Source organism: Pongo pygmaeus, chromosome 15, assembly GCF_028885625.2.
Source record: "Pongo pygmaeus isolate AG05252 chromosome 15, NHGRI_mPonPyg2-v2.0_pri, whole genome shotgun sequence".
In the NCBI taxonomy this organism is placed as follows: domain Eukaryota; kingdom Metazoa; phylum Chordata; class Mammalia; order Primates; family Hominidae; genus Pongo; species Pongo pygmaeus.
In genome coordinates, this window is record NC_072388.2 from 69890622 (window position 1) to 69912368 (window position 21747).

General features: G+C 36.8%; 1 protein-coding gene across 12 annotated transcripts in view; it reads left to right on the forward strand.

The window, feature by feature from the left end:
* The window catches only part of PCNX1 (pecanex 1), a 205555-nt gene that overhangs the window by 49922 nt on the left and 133886 nt on the right, over positions 1 to 21747 (forward strand). For all 12 annotated transcript variants that reach the window (XM_054447422.2, XM_054447430.2, XM_063651749.1 and 9 more), the window contains exons 3-6: positions 1428 to 1533; positions 7220 to 7265; positions 8046 to 8135; positions 16450 to 18156. In XM_054447422.2, coding sequence (XP_054303397.1) covers positions 1428 to 1533; positions 7220 to 7265; positions 8046 to 8135; positions 16450 to 18156 — 1949 coding nt within the window. The remainder of the gene's footprint in view (positions 1 to 1427; positions 1534 to 7219; positions 7266 to 8045; positions 8136 to 16449; positions 18157 to 21747) is intronic.

Here is a 21747-nt window from a genome sequence, read left to right on the forward strand (position 1 = left end):
GTGAGGGATGTCTTCAGATGTGTCAGGATGCAATGTTTCAAACTGTCACTTCATGTCCCTGCTTCTCTTCTTCTAGCCAGGCTCTGTTCTTTTCTATTATTTTGGCTTCTTAGAACAAGCTCCCCCTTAATGGTTATAAGATGGCTGCTGCACCTCCAGGCCTTAAGTCTCAACATTAAGAGTAGCAGATATAGAGAAATTTCCTCTCACCTAAGACATTCCTGGCCTGATTCATACTAGCCTGGGTTGGGTCCTGTGCTTATTCTAGAGCTAATCTGAATAACCAGAACAATGGCATATGCTGATGACTTTGGACAGTAGAGCCCACCCCTAAACCTGAGGGTGGGGTCAACATTACCCAAAAACCTATGAGAGTTTGGGATGAGGTGGTTCACCTGAAGAATTTGGGGTTGCTTTTTTTTTTTTTTTTTTTAATAATCAGGAGGTTGAATTGGATGCCAGATAGCAAGATATATCCTCTGTAATGTCCAACACATATATTGTAACTTTTATCCAGATAATAGCAAATATATATATATATATATAGACTATTGACTACTTACTCTGTTTATAGCAGGTAGAATTAGTAAAAAACTCTGGGCAAAAAGTAGGATTATGACTTATTCTAAGAGTTGTCTTCCTGAGGAACCTTATGTAGCATTTTCTAAGTTTTGTGAAATTTGGTGTGTGGTTTTTTCCCCGTAAATCTGGGTTCCTGTTATCTTTAAGTACCGTGCTTGGGCTTCTCCAGTGCTTTGAACCTAGTACTTTTCTCTCTTTTGTCTTTCTGTATCGTTACTGCATAGCATCACTTTCTTTTTTTTTTACCTTGGCTTTCTAAACATGTACAGATCTAAAATCTTAGATTTCCAGTTCTGTAAAACAAGTTAGTATTCTAGTTAAATTCTGTTTACTTAAAGAATACAGATACAAATGGCTTGACCAGGGTGATTGTTCTCTTGTGTATTCATCACTGTATCATGTGGCTCATTCGGACTGATCTCGCGGGGATTCATTAATGTAATATCTGATTACATTCTGTGTTTACAATTGAACAATTTCTCTTTGCTCTAGGGAAGCAAAAGGCAATCATTTCTTTGTGAGAGTGGTTTGATGGCACATATCATAACATATTTAGTATGCTATAATTGTAATTAATGCCAGTTTCTAATGTTGGATTGGATGTAGAGAGTTTGGAATAAGAGAGTTTTACCTATTTTCAAGTAGCGATGTGGTTATAAAATAGTTCCAAGTATCAGACTTATAAATGAAGAATGATCATGGTTTACCTTTTTTGCTATTTGCTTGATTAAAAATCAGAACCTCTTAGTTTTGTAGAAAAAAGTATAACTTAAAAAATTAACAAAGGAAAAGCATTGGAGTCAGAATAATGACAGTTATTCTTTTTCTCATTTTTTTCTCCGCAGTGATCCTGGTGGAGGGATTGAAATGTCTGAGTTCATCCGAGAGGCCACACCCCCAGTTGGTTGCAGTTCCAGAAATTCTTATGCCGGTCTAGATCCAAGCAACCAGGTAGGAACCTGCACTGTTTTATTTTGCCTTTTTCCCTCCTCCTGATGGTGGTCTCCGTTATTCTCATGTCTTTAAGTCGGCTGATGTTTTGTCATATCTTTCTGATTGTTATTTTTAATTGCTTATTAATAACATCTTTTATTAATATTCTTTTTAAGTTACTTTTCACATTGATTAATTACATATTTGTTGAGCATTACCACAGACTCATCTTTGGGTGTATAGTTTTGATTATGACAGTTGTGAATACCCTTAGGAAATTTAGCTTCTAGCTTGCACTATCTTATTTACCTTCACATCATCTGTATTGGAGAGGTGTAGATGTCTGTGGTTACCCCCGGTTTAAACGTGGCCAAAAAATAAAAATAAAAATAAATGCTGAAAATCTATCAGTGTTCAAGATGTTTTTTAATGGTAAGGCTAAAAGTAAAATACAAATTTACTTTTACCAATTTTAATGTCTTTCTACTATGTAACTTTTAACTTAAAATGGTAACTCTTGAAGTATTATTTCAAAACTTGGCTGGACCTTTGCTGCTCTAGTTCTCTTATTCATCCTAAATACCTGTACACTAATCAAAGTCCCAGTTACTCCTGCTGTCCTTCTCAGCAGATGATTTCATTGGGTAGAGTAAAATTCTATGAACTTTGTTGGAAATGTTCACGGTCTTCTCTTAGCAGACCTTTACATAACTATAGGTTTTAGGAGTTGCTATGTCAGTCTTTTCATTATATAGAAGAAGAAATAGCTGATTTATATCAGGGTCTGGACTAGACCTCACTTCTCACTCCAGTCTTCTTGTTATCATATGACACAGCTTGTGGATTGAAACCATTCTTCTCTTTTCTCCCTGCTTTCTGTTATAGAGACAGACTTAGTCATCTTTATTTTCTGGTCTAACTAACTCTTCTTGTAACTATCCTACATTTCTCAAGATTTTCAAACACCTTATGGTGTTGACCCTTTCTTTTGCAGACGAGTACTTATTTATATGGCACTTTACAAGGCTCTACAGAGTAGATTTTCCTCTTTTTTTCTTCTGTCTTATATACTGTCTTGTGTACAGTTGACTTTAAATTAATGATTGCTAATTATCCTTATGTGTCTAGGTAATAAAACATTAGCGGTAGATCAGACCTAGCTTCTCATTTAACAAATGAGTAAATAGCAGATATAATTCTGCCAACTCTGTCCTGTAGTACTCTACTCTTCGCATTGGTAGCCTTGAGAACAATGTTATGAAAAACACTATATGAATCAAAATCTTGAACAGGGTCTTGTTTTCTAATATATTTTGATAGAAGATTTGACTCTATTTGATTAGCATGTTCATGATTTAAAGTTACAGTGAATGACTAAACTATTAAAGGTAACCGTTTTGGTTGTGATCGATTATAGTACAGAACATGTAGATTCTTAAATTTGTCTTCCTCCCATAACAAGCTCATGGAATGGGAGATGTCAGAGTTTTTGTTGTTGTTGTTGTTGGTTTGTTTGTTTAAAGAATGTGAAAAGAGCTATGACATATTAATTAGATTGATACTTTTTTTTTCTGAGATAGAATCTTGCTCTGTCATCCAGGCTGGAGTGCAGTGGCACAATCTTGGCTCACTGCAACCTCCATCTCCCAGGTTCAAGCCGTTCTCATGCCTCAGCCTCCCAAGTAGCTGGGATTACAGGTGTCTGCCACCACACCTGGCTAATTTTTTTGCATTTTTAGTAGAGACAGGGTTCACCATGTTGTCCAGACTGCCTCGAACTCCTGACTTCAGGTGATCTGCCCACCTCACCCTCCCAAAGTGCTGGGATTACAGATGTGAGCCACCATGCCCAGCGTTAGATTGATACTTTTTGTTTCAAATTTTACAGTGCCTGTTTGAAAACAAGGGTTACTATCCTTGATCCTGTTTTTTTGTTGGCCTTGTGTTTCTCTGTCTCTTTTTATAAAATGAAATAACTCAATTCTTGAATATGGCTGCATGTCTTGTATTCTTAATTAACCCTGGGCTTTCTTCTTATTGACAGATGTAGGTAGTATCAGACCCCCGGAGAGTAAGCCTACATTTCTCCAATCATCTTTTGGAGAGCTTTTTTCCTTTTCACAAAAAGGAAAGATGAAAGGGCCAGTAGTGGCCAGGCACTTTTGGATCCTGTGACCTTGGCATCATGTCTGTTGGAACTTGCCTGTTTGTTTTAGGGAGGGAGTCCGTTTTTGACTGTGATTAAAGCATGTGTGCATGTTGTTAAACACACAGCATAACTTTTACTTAAAATAATAACTTTTTAATAAAAATGGGCAAATATTGGAGGCTATTGTGCTACTTGGATTTTAGTGTTTTCATTTTATACTGTTTATGACAAAATAAATGGTTGACATAATTATTCTTACCCTTTAGAGAAGCTGAAGTGAGGAGGAAGAGTCTGGCTTTTTGCACATTGCTGGAGATGTTACCATTATAGACATACTGTTGTTTCTTGTATGTATTTTATTATATAATGTGTAAGATACTGCTACACATTATCATATTTTATATAAATTTCTTGGGTGCTAAACAGTGAACCCGCTGACCATAGTAGCTACATCGTGGTCATTGTTACTATTCTTTCCTTCACTTCTGCTTTTCTCCCTTTCATCTTCTACCCACCATTTCCATTCTTTCTTTTCCCTACCTTTATTCCTCTCCTTACCTCCTTCTCTTTCCTTTTGTCACTTTTCTACCTTCAAATATTTTAGTGCCCAATAGTATTGAAGGCATTCTACTTAGTGTGGGTTGGGGAGTGGGTCTTATACTGGAAGAGATTGTGATCTCATAGTAGATGTGATATAAGTAACCAAAGATAAAGATGTGATATATGTTACCAAGGGGCCAGGCACAGTGGCTCACGCCTGTAATTCCAGCACTTTGGGAGGCCGAGGTAGGCTTATCACGAGGTCGGGAGATCGAGACCAGCCTGGCTAGTATGGTGAAACTCCGTCTCTACTAAAAATACAAAAAATTAGCTGGGTGTGGTGGCATGCACCTGTAGTCCCAGCTACCCGGGAGGCTGAGGCAGGAGAATTGCTTGAACCTGGAAGGTGGAGGTTGCAGTGAGCCGAGATGGCACCACTGCACTCCAGCCTGGGCAACAGAGTGAGACTCCATCTAAAAAAAAAAAAAAAAAAAAAAGATAACGAAGTAAAAATTGCCGTAGGAATGGTACAGAAGAAGAGCTAATGATTTCATAGGATAAAATAATTGTTTCCAGCTGGAGAGACAGGCATGGCTTCTTGGGGGAGGTGGCCTTTCCTGATATGCTCTCTAGTTAGAAGTAACCTTTCTTCCCTGGTATCCATAATCCTTCCTATGGCACTTGTCATAGAGAAGAAACAGTGGAATGTTTTAGTTTATGCAAAGCACTTTAATAAAAAACTTCACCCTCAAGTGTAAAAAGATACTATTTTTTCTTAATTTTTACATTTTCATTTTTAGGAAATTTAATGAGTGAGGGTAAACAGGAAAATTAAAATAACCCATAATGTCATAATTGATTGTATCATGAGCATTAATATCATTAAGTGTTTTTCTACAGTGACACTTTGGGGAATGCATTCCATTTGGATGTACTATAGTTTATATTCTGGATGCCCTGTTGTTTCACATGTAAATAGTCATGATTCTTAGATAATTTGAGGGGAAGCATAATGCAGAAAAGTATGAAGAATAAAATATAACCACTCTATTATACCTGTTAAGAATGTCTTTGTCAGCAAGTAATAGAATACTCAAATAATAGTGACTTAAAGAAATAGTTGTTTTTCACCTAAATCTGGAGGTGATTGTGTGGCATTTGTGTTCAGCAGCCTAATGTTAGGCCTCTGAATTGGCATCTCTGCAGTTCTCTAGGCTTTTTTCTCAGGGTTGCAGGATGAGCACAGCAGCTTCAATCAAGACCCTGTTTGAAAAGTTAGGAAGCAGGCAGTAGTGTGGGACAGAGATTTTCCTTGATCACTTTCTTCTCAGATACACAAAGACGTTTTCCTGAAGCCCTCCAGCAGATTCTCCCACACGTTCATTCACCAGAACTAGTTCATACACCTATCTCTAGACCAGCGACTGGGCGTACTTCTCATATATCAGAAGGTGTATGACCAATTTTGAAACAAAATAGGAAGATTGTTAAAGAAGGAGAAAGGGAATACTTTGAGCTTCTGAGCAAATGACTACCATATCCATATTTAAAAATTGTTTAAATTCCTAGATGGGTATGCATAAAATGGTGTTTTTGTTTTCTTGTTTGTTTTTAAATTTCTGTCTAGGAAGTTATGTTTAATTCTAGCAGAAAAATAGCATATGTTAATTCTATAACTTACGTAGCAGGTGTCGTAAGAATGAAACTTTCTTTTGTGATAAAATGCTTTTTGGTTTTTTTCTTGCTGGCAAATTGCAATGTCTTTTATGGCTAATTGAAAGCAGAAATTAGGAAAAACTAGAAGAACCAAGCTTAATAAAATAGTTCAAAATTATTACAAAGCCTTTTTTTATTGGCTACCTCAAGAGCTTATTTGTAGTTTCAACCTATATATGTATGCATATTTTTATTTACCTTTTCACTGGCATGTAACTTACACAGCGTAGTACACACCTTCAGTGTACAGCTAAGTGAATTTTTACATCTGTGTGCACCCATTCAGTTGCCATCCAGATAAAGAAAGGCCCTCATGTCCCTTCAGAGTCAACATTAACTTATATTTTGAGTGTATTTCTTGTGATGTACACCTACTAAATCAAACCAATGAAGAGGAAGACGTGGTAAAGTATAAAGTACTACATGAATGTTCTTAATTTTATTTTACAGTGCTAACTTTGCTTGACTTTTCTTCTTTGAATCCATGAAAACGAGTTATAGGAAGAGTTGCTAAGACTTGTTGATTTAGTAACTGTTATGTTATCTTCGGTTTCCTTAATGTGTTTGTGGAATTTATGGTATTTATTTATATGATTTTCATGGTAGTATAATAAGTAATGGCTGTGAAATTTTAGGGAAGTGTTAAACTATCTTGAATATAAGCACTAAAAGCTCAACAGTCAGGTTTTAATTTTCTCCTTATAGTTTGTGCTAAAAATTCATTTTTCACGGATGCCTTAGACTTTTATTGATTTATATTTTAATGTTCTGTCTATAAAGAAGTACTTACTTTTGTCTCCAACTAAAGAAGGTACATAATGATACACTTACAATTAGATGGTTAGACTTACGTTGCACTTTGTAGCATATGTTAATGTTTGTCTGCCAAACCTTCCTTTTATACCCTAAGAAGTCTAAATTTATTTCAGGTAGACATAAAGCCTGGCTTTGCTCTTGTTTATAACATGAACATGTCATGATGTAGTGTAAAGATGATAATTGTATGACGTGAGTTGCTTGAGATTGGAGGATCTGGCTCTGGGGGGGCTCCATCAGTCCTGAGCATGCAGAGGGGTTGGGTAGCTTGGCACATCAGTAAGACACACGCAGCCTGTGCCACAGCCAACAGGTTGCGTGGCTCCAATAGAGCTTGTCCAACAAGTATCTTTTAATATTGATAAAAGTCATCGATAACATGTTTTGATCATATAATTTTGTTTGATAATCTTGCTAGTCTGTATTGATAATGACATAGCTAGCATTTTAATTAGTTTTATTTACTTCATGTCATGTTTTCAGATTGGATCTGGTTCCTCGCGTCTTGGAACAGCAGCAACTATTAAAGGTAGGTGTGATCTAACTTAAAAGTTGCCCTTGCCTTTCCCTTTCATTTTGGTTGTAATGAAGATAACAGTACTGTACATTCAAATGTGATGAAAAAAATCATTCTTGAAATTATTTTATAGATGAAATTATTTATCTTATTAAAGGTTGCTTGACTTAAATTGTGTTCTCTTTCATCATCTAAATTTCACAAAAGTGTTTGACCACTTACATTACATTGCGTGAATTACATAAGTTTTGATCTATAAGAAACTTTCTTGCCTTTGAGGGAAAACACTTTTGTGGGTTTTAAAGTGGGGTTCATGGAAAACTAAGTAATTTGATGTGAAACCTTTTAATGTGGGCACAAATGAAACAACAAAAAAGAGCAAGTTATTTTCTGCTATTTGATCTATTCAGATAAATTCATATTGTTTCTACCCTACAGTTTTTTAGGTTAATAATTTTCCCTGGGAAGGAGATTCATGTTGGGTCAAGTTATGTAATTTGCATTCCTTTTTAAAATCCACTTGTTTTTAAAGAAATAGTTTTATTAGTTTACATTTTGAAGCTTTCCACATTGTTTGGTTTGTAGTTCTGTGAGAATAATTAAGTGCTGTGATAATCCATGATACTTCCTGCTAGTTCAGTGCACCTTCCGTTATTGTAAACTTTGATACACAAAAATTACTTTAGTTGATAGACATCAGTACTCCTTGATGTATTAATACTTCCTTGGTTATGCCACCCTACAGCCTTACTGTTAATATAAGGTCCTCACATGTTTCTCTTAACTTTGTAGGAGATACAGACACTGCTAAGACTTCTGATGATATCAGTTTAAGTCTGGGCCAAAGTTCTAGTCTTTGTAAGGAAGGAAGTGAAGAACAAGGTAAGAACATTATACTTTACCATGATGTCATATACTGTGGTGACCAGAGTTAATTTGTAGAATATGCTGCATACAATTTGGCAGAAGTTTATAACAATTTAATATGGTATTTAAGGAAACATTAACATAAAATGTTACGGGGATAGTAGTAATACAGAGTTATACATGCTTTTAGCTTACTTGAACTCAGTTATACATGTTCTGCCAGATAAACATGGAGAGAGAAATTCTATGAGCATATGCCCCAGGGTTAATATGAGATGGGAGATAAGAATCTGCTATTCTTTTAGTTGGTCAGACCAACTAGCCCAGCTTAGGGATAACCTAGTATGTAAAACTGTTACTTTCCATTCAGTACGATCTCTAAATGCCAGCTGCTTCGTCTCTTGCCAACTGCAAAAACAGCAATAAGTTTTGACATAGTGTCTTAGTCCATGTGCATTGCTATAAAGAAATACCTGAGATTGGGTGACTTGTAAAGAAAAGAGGTATATTTGGCTCACGGTTCTGCAGGCTGTGCAAGAAGCATGGTGCCAGCATCTGCTTCTGGTGAGAACCTCAGGAAGCTTCCAATCATGGTGGAAGGGGAAGGGGAGCTGGCGTGTCACATGATGAGAGAGGGGAGGGGTGCCATGCATGCTCTCTTAAACAATCAGCTCTTGTGTGAACTAATAAACGGAGAATTCACTCATTACTGCAGAGGTGGCAACAAGCCATTCATGAAGGATCCACCCTCATGACTCAAAGACCTCCCACCAGGCCCCATGTCTAACATTGGGGATCAACATGAAATTTGGAGGGGGACAAATAGTCAAAACCATATCACAGAGAAATAACTTGCTGTTGGACCTACTGGGAAACCGTGCGTCTATTACCAACATGGTACCTTCCTGTAGCAGATTGTTAATAGAAATTTTGGCTATTTGTGATTTTTTTTCTTCAACTCAATTGTAAATGAATATTTTGAATTTTATTGAGTCTTTTTTAACTACCACATTTTCATGTTTGATTTCTAATTTTCAAACATAAAACAACAGATATGTCATCCCCATTTTCTAATGGAGATTGTCCAAGGTTCTATAATCAATGAGCCAGAACTAGGTTAGAAACCTTTCTCACTATTGCCACCCTATTATAACCCTGTTATTTTTATTAACCTATGGGTGTTGTTTGGTGGGCAGACAGGCTGACAAATTTTTTATTTTTGATTATGAAACTTGTTTATGAAGCTACAAACAGATAACTAAATTATGACATTTGCTCATTAATTTAATATTTTACCCAGGTTCATTTCTTACAAGCATATTTTGTTAGTTGGAATTTTATTATTGTAACTTTCTGCTTTTTTGGAATTATAGTACCCTATCATTGTTTCTTTGCTTCTGTGGACTGCCCTATCTAACCCTATACCCCATTGCTAAAACTGAAAAGACCTTTACATGTGCTGTGTGGGCCAGGCGCAGTGGCTCATGCCTGTAATCCCAGCACTTTGGGAGGCTGAGGTGGGTGGAGTTTGAGACCAGCCTGGGCAACATGGCGAAACCCTGTCTCTACTAAAAATACAAAAATTATCCAGGGTAGTGGTACACGCCTGTAATCCTAGCTACTCAGGAGGCTGAGGCACGAGAATCGCTTGAACCTGGGAGGCGGAGGTTGTAGTGAGCCGAGATCGTGCGACTGCACTCCATCCTGGGTGAAAGAGCAACACTCTGTCTCAAATAAATAAACACACACACACATACAGGTAATGTACGTATGTATGTATGTACTGCGTGGTATGGAAACTTTTTTAAAAAAATTAAAGGTGAATCAACTGGCTGTGGTGGCTGATGCCTGTAACCCCAGCATTTTGGGAGGCCAAGGCAGGAGGATCACTTGAGTCCAGGAGTTTAAATCCAGCCTGGGTAACATAGTGAGATGCCTGTCTCTACAAAAAATAATAAAAAAAAAATTTACCTAGGACTGATGGTGTGTGCCTATAGTCTCAGCTACTTGGGAGGCTGAGGTGGGAGGATCGCTTGATCCCAGGAGGTTGAGGCCAGCAGTAAGTTGTGACAGTGCTACCGCACTCCAGCCTGGGCAACAGAGGGAGACCCTTTCTCTCTCTTTCAGTCAATCAACCAATCAATCAGTCAATATCAATTTCTTTGAGAATTATAATATCCTTTTCTGTAATATGAGACCATCACAGTGTCTCAACAACTAGATAATAATCTTAGAGGGGTTGGTGCCCTTGTGTTTAGGGATTATATATCTTATTTTATATCTGGAAAGTACCATATACAAACAACATTTTTATAGTCTGGCAGGTTGGGAATTATATACACACAAATCTACCCTTGCAACTATACATTAACATAGACAGTGATGTCTAACATGCACTGGGTGCGTACTATTGGCCAAGTTTGGAGTCAACATACTTTTCTCTAAAGGACCAAATAGCTTTGTAGGCCATGTGGTCTCTCTTGCTACTCAGCTACTCAACTCTGCCATTGTAGAGTGAAAGGAGTCATAAATGATACATAAATAGTGGGCATGGCTGTGCCATCCTAAAATTTGGTTTATGAAAACAAGTTTGAGGGCTGGATTTGGCTTCATGGGACTTAGTTTGTCAACCCCTGGTTTAAGTCCTCTTCTAAGCATTTTATATGCATTTACCCAGTTAATCTTCACTATAAACGTTTGAAGTTGGCACTGTTATTCTCACTTTACAGATGAGCATATTATTGCTTAGAGAGAAATTATAAGAAACTTGCTCAAAGTCCCACAGCTACAAAGTGACAGTCCTATAATTCAAATCTAGTTTTGAATTATGCTTTTTAAAATCTATGCTATACTACTTTCATATAGTTTTAAAACTTGCTTTTATCGTGCAGCATTTTTCCATATGTTTAACATTTAACAAATATTGTCAAGTACTGTTAGCACTGTTTTAAGTACTGGAAATAAATCAGTGAACAAAAAGACAAAAAGTTCCACCCTCATGTGGCTTCCATACTATTAATATGGAATCATACTGGTAGCAATCAACATATACTGTAGTAAGTAGAGACAGAAGATAGGGATTGGTGGGGACTAGGGAAATTTTAATTTTAAATAGAGTAGTTGAGGGCAAGCTTCTCTGAGAGCAAAGACCTGAAGAAGGAGGAGTGAGCTCTCAGGATATCTGAGGGGAGGGGCCCCCTCCGCGCAGAGGGAACAGCAAGGGCAAAGCCCTAAATCAAGAGCATGCCTGTCAGGTTTGAGAAATATTGTGGCTGGCTCAGAGTAAGTGAAGGGCCAAACAGTATGGAGTTTTGCAAGCCATTTTAAAGGTGCTAATTTTAATTCTGAGTGAGATAAGGAACTGCTAAAGGGTTGTATTTCATTTCAGTGGAATCACTCCGGCTCCTATTTTGAGGAATATATTAAAAGGGGCAAAAGTTGAAGCAGGGAGCTCACTCAGCAGATTATTGCAACAATCCAGAGCACAGATCAGAGTAGTGAGAAGTATTCTGACTGTGTGTGTTGAAGATACTAAGAAGATAGGTTATGGATTTGGATATACTGTGTGAGAGAAGTAGTGGTCATAGATGACTCGAAGGCTTTTGAGTTATGCATCAGGGAGGATGGGGGCCCGCCAACTGAAAGGGGGAAGACTGAGGAGGAGCAGATTCAGGGTGGGGAGAGCAAGGGGGGTAAGTTAGGGGTTTCAGTTCAGGGCCTATCAGGTGCTGTTAGACCTGTAAGCAGCAATGAGTAGATAAGAGAGGTCCAGATTTCAGGTAAGAAGTCTAGGTTGGGGGTTTTAGATTCAGGAGTTGTCAGTGGATAAATAAAAACAACAACAAAAATCAGTCATGTCAGTTAAGGGGTTGGGTATTACGAAGTTGATGAAGTATCAGGGCAAGCATACTTGTTAGCTGCCTGGGGTTTATGTGGCCTTGACTTCTTGATCCAAATCTCTTTTCCTGGCTATGGTTTGGCGCCACCTAGTGGCAAATATTCATGCTGGCTTAAATATCATTTGGTACTCTTAAGTCCTCTGGTTTGGATTTACAGGACAATAGCCTTTAGTTGGTTAACAGTTAGTTGATTAGTTGTCACTCATTTTGTCAAATGACTCAGGATGACTGGGGGAAAACAGTATATTGGGGTGTATCTTCAACTTTTTCACTTCTAAGATAATCTGCAGTTTCCCTACCTCTCGCTCATACTTCCCTATCCAAGATCAGAACTTCAGACTGTCCCCATGTGAATATGAGGGCTGGGTAGAAGATAGAGGAACTAGTTACAGGTATTTCTGAATTTTAGTTTGTCATGGGGATAGAAAACTGGATGAGATTTACAAAGAGGGAGTATAGGTAGAAAAGTGAAAAGTTCTAGCTGGGTACAGCTTACACCTGTAATCCCAGCACTTTGAGAGGCCAAGGTGGGAGGATCACTGGAGGCCAGGAGTTCAGTACCAGCCTGGGCAACATGGTGAAACCCTGCCTCTAAGAAAAAATACAAAAAATTACCTTGGTATGGTGCTGTGCACCTGTAGCCCAGCTACCCGAGAGGCTGAGGCAGGAGGATTGCTTGAGCCTAGGAGATCAAGACTGCAGTGAGCCATGATTGCAGCACTACACTCTAGCCTGAGTGACAGAGCAAGACTCTGTCTCAAAAACAAAAAAAGAAAAAGTGAAAAGTTTTAAGATCTGAACCCTGAGCCTCTTTAGTTTAAGAAGTCCAGGAGACTGAGTAGGAACAACTAGTGAGATCAAAGGAAAACCAAGACTGTTATTCCCCTGTGTTCAAGGAGAATGGATTGACCAGTTTTGTCAAGTGCTGCCGATAGGTCAAGTGACATGAAGACTGAGACTTGACCATTGGATTGAACAATTTAGGGGGTGTTGGTGACCTTGATAAGCACAGTCTTAGGGGAGTTGAATTGGAATACAAAGAGAGAATTGGAGGAGAAGAATCAGACAGTGAATACAGACAACTCTTTCAGTGAATTTTTGTAAAGGTGATAGCAAGCAGGAGAAGTAAAGATAAGGGAGGGATTTTGATTTTGTAAGATGTTGTAAGAGATATAACATGTTTGTATAATTGATTATTATCCATAATCAATTGATAGGGATGATCAGAGAAAGAAGGTATGATTTTTGTTTATAAAAGTAATATATATGTTAACTTTAGAAAATATAGTTAAGTATGAAGAAAAAATTTATACCTCTGCCACTGATAAACTTTTTTTTGCATATCACTTTTTTCATATTTTTTTGCTTTGAATATAATTCAGTGGTTTTTAGAATATTATGTATCCATCACCACTATCTAAATCCAGAACATTTTCATTACCCCAGTAAGAAACCTGCACCCATTACACTCCCCATTTCCCCTTCAAGCAGCCCCTGACAACCTCTAGTTTACTTTCTGTTTCTTTGAATTTGCCTGTTCTGGACATTTCATATAAACGCAATTATATGTGTTGTTGTTTTTTTTTAATGTGTCTGGTTCTTTTGCTTACCTTATTCTGGCATGTATCAGGATGTTATTTGTTTTTATGGCTAACTGTGGTATATCACTTTTCGCATTTATAAAAATATACGCACATAACATATACCATTAGCATTCATTTAAACTTACAGAACTGGAATTTTTTTTTTTTTTTTTTTTTTTTGAGACGGAGTCTCACTCTGTTGCCCAGGATGGAGTGTGCAGTGGTGTATTTTTAGTAGAGATGGGGTTTCACCATGTTGGCCAGGCTGATCTCGAACTCCTGACCTCGTGATCCGCCTGCCTCGGCCTCCCAGAGTGCTGGGATTACAGGCATGAGCCACTGCACCCAGCCAGTGCCACCTTTTTCACTTAATTATTTTCTCATGTTATTACATAATCTTTGAAAATGTTTTTAGTGCCTGTATGAAATTATTAGTGGACCACATATTCAATCATTATTTATAGGACATTGTTACACTTTTTGTGCTTTAAGAACTTTTATAATAACGTGACATGAACAACTTTGTGCTAAAAACCTTGTACGCATATTTGACTCTGTCCTTTAGCAACAATTTCTTACCTTCAAGGTAAGAATACCTTTCAAGTTTCTTGGCCATATTGCCAGATTGCTTTAAGAAAGTTACACCAGTTGGTACCACCATGAGCAGTATACCTTTCTTATTCTAAACGCCACTAATAACAATTATTAAAAAAAAGGTTTGAGTTGATGAAAAATGTATCTTTTTCGATTTGAGCCTCTTAACTTTGAAATAATCTTTTTCGTATGGGTAACAGTAAGAAAAAATGTATTTACTTGAAAATTTCCTGAAACCACCTAAATTCTTTCTGACAAAATTAAACCTTTTGTGGTATATTTGTTTAGCAGTATCGAAAAAAGTGCATGTATTAAAGTAAGTTTGGCTGTGTCTTTTAAAATGAAGTACTTACATTTCTGTTTTATTAATTTATCAGAAGGAAGTTGGTTTTGATCATTAGCATTAAAAAAAACTTTTGTTATCTTAGATTTAGTGATTTTCAACTACTTGCTCAGAGTGGATAAGTTTTCTGTAAAGTTCATATCCTTGAAATGTGAATATCACACCAACCGATAATTGCTTATTAGAGATAAAGAGTTTTTAGAAATAACATTATAATTTAATACTACAAAACGTACAATGCTAGCTTTTAAATTTTGATATTTAGAAGATATAAGAATGCAACTACAGTAGCAGCTGTGTTGGGAAAATAATAAAGAACAGGGGTTTTACTTATCTTGAAAACTTTAAAATGTAAGATAAAGTGTAATTAGACATTTATAAACTATAATTTTTATGGTACACTCCAGAGCCTATCCGTGAATTTTTAATTAATTAATCATAGCTAAATCTACATTTAGATTTTTAAAAAGTACATAAACATTTTTAATAACTCATTCCTTTCTTTTAATCTTAGGGGGAAATGTCTGCTTTGGTCATTGAGATTCTACTGGGAAGACTCAGATTTACTATAGAATCTGTTATTTTACTTTGTCTATCCAGCTATGACAAGACAATAATTTTTCTTTTTATTGAACTAACAGCAGGTTCAGATGTCCTTGTCTGTCAAACATATATTTAAAAATCAGCTATTTTGCAGTTTGGTTGTCAAGCTATATTCCAAGATAAATTACAATGTAGGTAGGTAGGTAGATACATTGATTTATATCTATATTTACATTTATATATATAGTATGTATGATAAGTCACTAATCACTGGTCTGGATGGAGGGTTAAATCAGTGGTCTTACAGATACAAGAAGATAAGTATTTTTTTCATGAAGTATTTTTTAATTGCTATACCAATAATGAAAGATAAAATGCAGTATTTTGCTCTGTAATTATTGCTGTTTTTACCATTCTGAACAGCAAGAGGATGTCTTACATCATTATATCTTGTTTGGGCATTGGTCAGCCTATTTTTGTTTGTTTGTTTCTGATTCCTGTAGGTTTTCTTGATGTGTAAAATAATCGTATTAGCTTTTTGAAAGGATTTTAATATTGTGTTAGTAAGGTAGAATAATGATAGCCACCTTTAGTTGTGATGGCACCGTGTCAAGCAATAGATGTCATTAACTCAGTTGTTCCTTGCCTATGATTCAGTGAAGTTGATGTCCCATTTTACAGATGAGGAAACAGATTTAAAGGGGGGCAACCCAAAGTTACCAAGTTAGTAAGTTGGAGATAGAGCTTGCATAGAAATCCAGGCCTATTTGAAGTATAATCCTTTGTTGCCTCTTTTTTTTTTTTTTTTTTTTTTTTTTAGACAGAGTCCTGGTCTTTTGCCCAGGCTGGAGCGCAGTGATGCGATCTCGGCTCACTGCATGCTCCGCCTCCCGGGTTCACACCATTCTCCTGCCTCAGCCTCCCGAGAAGCTGGGACTACAGGCGCCCGCCACCACGCCTGGCTAATTTTTTTGTATTTTTAGTAGAGACGGAATTTCACAGTGTTAGCCAGGATGGTCTTGATCTCCTGACCTCGTGATCCACCCACCTTGGCCTCCCAAAGTGCTGGGATTACAAGCGTGAGCCACTGCGCCTGGCCCCTTTGTTTCCTTTTATTTTATTGTTGGTAGTCTGTAGAACTCTTTCTGAGGCCAGTTGAAGAACTCAAAGATGTGGAAGTTCAGTTCATTTCATGAGTAGAATGCTTTCTTTGTGCGGCTGTGAAACAGAAAGCAGCTCTTTGGAGAACTACTTGAGAAATTGTTTATACTTGATTTACTGTATGCAGTGAATTCTTTCCATTGTTAAACAGTAGAAGAGCAGATCATACATTTATTTTAACATTTCAAAATATGTGTTTGAAACAGATTTGGCAGCTGATCGGAAGCTCTTTCGTCTTGTCTCCAATGACTCCTTCATCTCTATTCAGCCTTCCTTATCCTCTTGTGGACAGGACTTGCCAAGGGACTTCAGTGACAAAGTGAACCTGCCAAGTCATAACCACCACCACCATGTTGATCAGTCTCTGTCCAGCACCTGTGACACAGAAGTAGCTTCTCTTGTACCTTTACACTCACACTCTTATAGAAAAGACCACCGGCCGCGAGGTGTACCACGGACTTCTAGCTCTGCTGTGGCTTTTCCAGACACTTCACTGAATGATTTTCCCCTTTATCAGCAAAGACGTGGGTTAGATCCAGTTAGTGAGTTAGAATCTTCCAAGCCTCTTTCTGGATCCAAAGAATCCTTGGTGGAAAATTCTGGTTTATCTGGGGAATTTCAGCTTGCTGGTGACTTGAAAATCAATACTTCTCAGCCACCCACAAAAAGTGGGAAGAGCAAACCTTTGAAAGCAGACAAAAGCATGGACAGCTTGAGGAGCCTGAGCACACGGAGTAGTGGGTCAACAGAAAGCTACTGCAGTGGAACAGACCGGGACACTAACAGTACCGTCAGCAGCTATAAAAGTGAGCAGACCAGCTCAACCCACATAGAGAGCATCCTGTCAGAGCATGAGGAGTCTCCTAAAGCAGGAACAAAAAGTGGGAGGAAAAAAGAGTGCTGTGCAGGCCCAGAGGAGAAGAATAGCTGTGCCAGTGACAAAAGGACTAGCAGTGAAAAGATTGCTGTGGAAGCGAGTACCAACAGTGGGGTTCACGAGGCCAAGGACCCCACCGCCTCCGATGAGATGCACAATCAGAGAGGTCTCAGCACCTCTGCATCTGAAGAAGCCAATAAAAATCCCCATGCAAATGAATTTAGTTCCCAAGGGGACAGACCACCTGGGAACACTGCAGAAAACAAAGAAGAGAAGAGTGATAAGTCAGCTGTTTCTGTGGATTCCAAAGTGCATAAAGATGTTGGTGGAAAGCAAAAGGAAGGGGATGTTCGACCTAAATCTTCTAGCGTAATCCATCGGACAGCTTCTGCCCACAAGTCAGGCAGGAGACGGACAGGAAAAAAACGGGCTAGCAGTTTTGATTCAAGCCGGCATAGGGACTATGTTTGCTTTCGAGGTGTTTCTGGTACCAAGCCACACAGTGCTATATTTTGTCATGATGAAGACTCTAGTGATCAAAGTGACCTGAGTAGAGCATCAAGTGTTCAGTCTGCTCACCAGTTCAGCAGTGATAGCTCTTCTAGCACCGCTTCTCATTCCTGTCAGTCTCCTGAGGGCAGATACAGTGCTCTAAAGACCAAACACACTCATAAAGAAAGGAGCACAGACTCTGAACACACACACAAAGTTCATGTGGTTCCTGAAGGAACCAGCAAAAAGCGTGCAACACGACGGACTTCTAGCACAAACAGTGCCAAGACTCGTGCCCGAGTGTTGAGCCTGGACAGTGGCACAGTAGCATGTTTGAATGACTCAAACAGGTTAATGGCACCTGAAAGTATAAAGCCCTTAACCACTTCAAAATCAGATCTTGAGGCCAAAGAGGGAGAGGTGCTAGATGAGCTATCTTTATTAGGACGGGCTTCCCAGTTAGAGACAGTCACTCGATCTAGGAATAGCTTGCCAAACCAGGTTGCATTTCCTGAAGGGGAAGAGCAAGATGCAGTCAGTGGAGGTAAGTAAACTGTAAGAAGAGATTTCTCTAAGACTAACTGCTTTTTCGTACTGTTAATTAGAGTAGTACTTACTAAAATATGCTTCTGTTAATATTCCCCCTTCCACTGTGTTATTAAAATAAGCTTTCTTGAATGAAGAAGTAGGTGGTTATCTTAGAAGAGGTTTTGGTATGAACACCAAGAACATATTTTTTGGTTGCAATACTTGAATACATCAATTTGTTCTTGATGGTGTCAAGAACACCAGTTTCTAAGCCAGTTGCCACCTGTTAATGTTTTGCTGGGAATAACAAAAATTAGCCCCCTTCCTTTTTATAGCAATAGCAACAATAAAATATATAATTATTTAAGGGCACCAAACCAGTTTTAATCAACTCTTATACAGTATATGACACTGAACTTTCAAAATTAGATCACTCAGCCTATTATATAAGAGTTTTACAAATACTACTTTAGATCTGATTATGTACCTTGAGAATTGTGGCTCTTTTTTTTTAAGTCTGTGTCTTTGGTTTTATTTCTTGCTTACTCAAGTTTTAGGCGTTGCGAAAATACTATTTTTTTCTATAATTTCACACGTTATTCTTAAAGTTTATTAAATTCAGATTTGTAGTTTATATTGACACTTGGTATCCATTAATTGATGTAAGATGCCCCCATAATAACAGTGATGGTGTTCTGGTTAAAGTAATAGCTTATTTATTTCAGGTTTTTGGAGAATTGTGCAAATTTGGATAGGTGATTTTATATTCTGTCAGTGTGTGTTGGCCTCTTTATTTCAGAGTTGTTATTTCTTGCTGTTTTCTTCTGCCCAAGATAGTTTGTTTATTTGGTTCTGGTTTTTATGGAATCTGCTTCTTGAATAGAATCAGAAAAATCAGGTCTTTTGTTGTTAGTACCTTAGCATTTTTAGCTTCTACCCCTATTCCCTTTATTTATGCTTGTATCATTAGTTTTATAGTCTGTTTGATATAGTAATGTTCAGTCATTTATTAAAAGTTAAGCTGGATTTTGTTTGTACAAACATTATGAAACATATGAATATATGCTTTTTCTCAAAGATGTTAATTTCACCCGAAGTATTTTAAAAGTCCACATTGTGGTAAACATTTTCTTAGATTTTTTTTGGGGTGAAGTTTCTAGCCAGATTAATTTCTAATGGGAACATAAAGAAATTGTCTAGTACCTAAAGAAGAATATAGTTTATCAAACCTAAATATTGAGAATTAATTATATCTGAAGTGGTTATAACCATTTGGTGACAGTAGAGTAATTAAATTCCCTCGAGTCTTTGACCTGAATATAGTTCTCTTTTTTTTTTTGTAAACAACCTGAAATGTTTGTAGTGACTTCTCACACAAATCATATCAGGTATGTTCACAGTATGCAAGAAACCATTGGATTTTAAAATATAGTTTAATTTTTAAAGTTATCAAAATGAATTTTAAGTCAACATGCTATGATAGAAAAATATTGCTATTCTGAATATTGTTGAAATGTAAATACTGAAAAAATATGTACAAAAGTATGTAGTAAATTCATGCCTTTATATTTAAAATGTCATTTCCTTTTCATGGGGACTGTGAGGTGTTCTCTTTTTTAGGAAAAGTTACCTGAAAGGTGTTATTTGCTTCTCAGTGCTGTTCTTTAAGCTGTATTAGCCCTCGTTTTTCCAGGCTCTAGCTTTTATTTTCTTTTGTTTGTACTCCTTTTTTTTTTATTTAAATAACTCAATTAAATGTTAGTAAGAAATAATGAAATAAAAATACCTGCTTTGGTGGAAGAAATGTAATAGTCTGTGGGCTGTTTAAAAACATTTTTTTGCCTAGGGCAGGCATTGCACAGGCTTTTTTTATTTGAGCTTCATTGGGTTTAGAATACAAATAAGAGCAAAACTAAAGCACTTAAATGTGTTGGGGGTTTTTAAATTGGTTTTTATCATAACTAAATATAGGGGTTTTGTTGGGAGTTTACTTGGGCTTTTTGAAAGGTTGGAGGTGGTAGAAGGGGATTTGTTTTGGTTCTTATTATTTAAAAATTACAGAGACTCTCAAATACTGTTTGAAGATACTTGTTTATGTTAACATTACCTGTTACAGTCCTGTCTGACAATTTAGAAGAAATGTTTCTGGGCTGTCCTCCCTTACATACTGTACTATTGAAACCTGTCAACCATCATGTTACTGCTTGGCCATTCATATACCTATGCATAAACCATAGGTAGATTTTATCCTAAAGAATATGAAGGTGTTGATAAGTTCTCCAACGATTTCTTTTCGTTTTATTTTAAGGTAGGTGGTGGTGGTAGTGTGGAGAGATGGAATTTAGGAAATAGACTTTAAAGTACTAAAATAAAGTACTCTAAAATAGGAGGTAATCTAGTTTAGTGACATGGAGTCAGATACCTTTGTTAGTATGTGGGCTCCACTGTTGTGTCTCTAGGAAAGCTACTTATAAACCTCAGCTTCCTCATCTTAAAACGAGATGATTATAGTATCTATCTCATAGGGTTGTTGTGAGGACTAAGGAGTTAAGTTCCTGGCACACAGTAAATGCTTACTAGTGCTGCTGTGACTATTCAAGGCCAGTTACTTATGCTGCACAATGTAGCCTGTCCTTTAACCTTATTAATTTAGTGGTATAAAATTAAAGTAGAAGAAAGTGATTAAATGTAGAAATAAACTAGAGATAGTCTAAGTGTGCCATTGTGAAACTCAATAGTAAAAATAAAAAATTCTGATTCCCTAGTTTCTTACGTAATGCCAATAGGAAAAACATTTTTTATTAACATCAATTTAGTGACATGGACCTTATTTTGGCAGTAACATGTCGTATAACTTACCTTTTTTAGTCACGTAACAAGTGATTGTTTTCATACACCCTGTTGTCATTAATCAAGTTCTTTGGTTAAAACTGAATTTCATCAATAATGGTTTGTGATTACTGAGACAGGAAATATGTTTTAAGTTCAAACTGAGTCATTTTCTGTTGATCTCTTGTTTTGTACTTAATTTTTCTTTTTAAATTATAAGGCATATCTTTATGACTAATATTTTAAGAAATGAAAACTACATAGAAGCTATATGGTAGAAAAATGTCCTGTGTTTTCTAGCCTGTATTACTTTTAAGGAAGTCCTTTTCTTTTGACCATTTAAACTTATTTCCTGTGTGATTCAATACTGTTATTATAGCATATTTTCTGTGTCACTTAATGGATTACAAAGAATAGCCTGAGTGGAGAGGTTTGTGTTTACTTATTATTCTTTGTGCTTTTTTCTGAATTGTTTAACTTCTATTTCTCTGTGAAATTTTAAATATAATGTTTGAGTCACTATTCTGTAAGCATGAAATAGGATCCTAATATAATATTGTGTTGGGAACCAAAAGTAATCTTTAAAGATACAGTTATTTAAAGAAAAGTCAGATCTTTTCAATAAACAATTTATGAGGGTTTGTGCTATACACATGAATTGAAGGTATGTTATTTTGTACCCAAATATCATTGAGCATTATACAGAAGATAAAGACCAGTAAACAGACAAGAAAATGCAAATTATAGCTTTTGTACTTTACTAAATAGAAGGACTCTC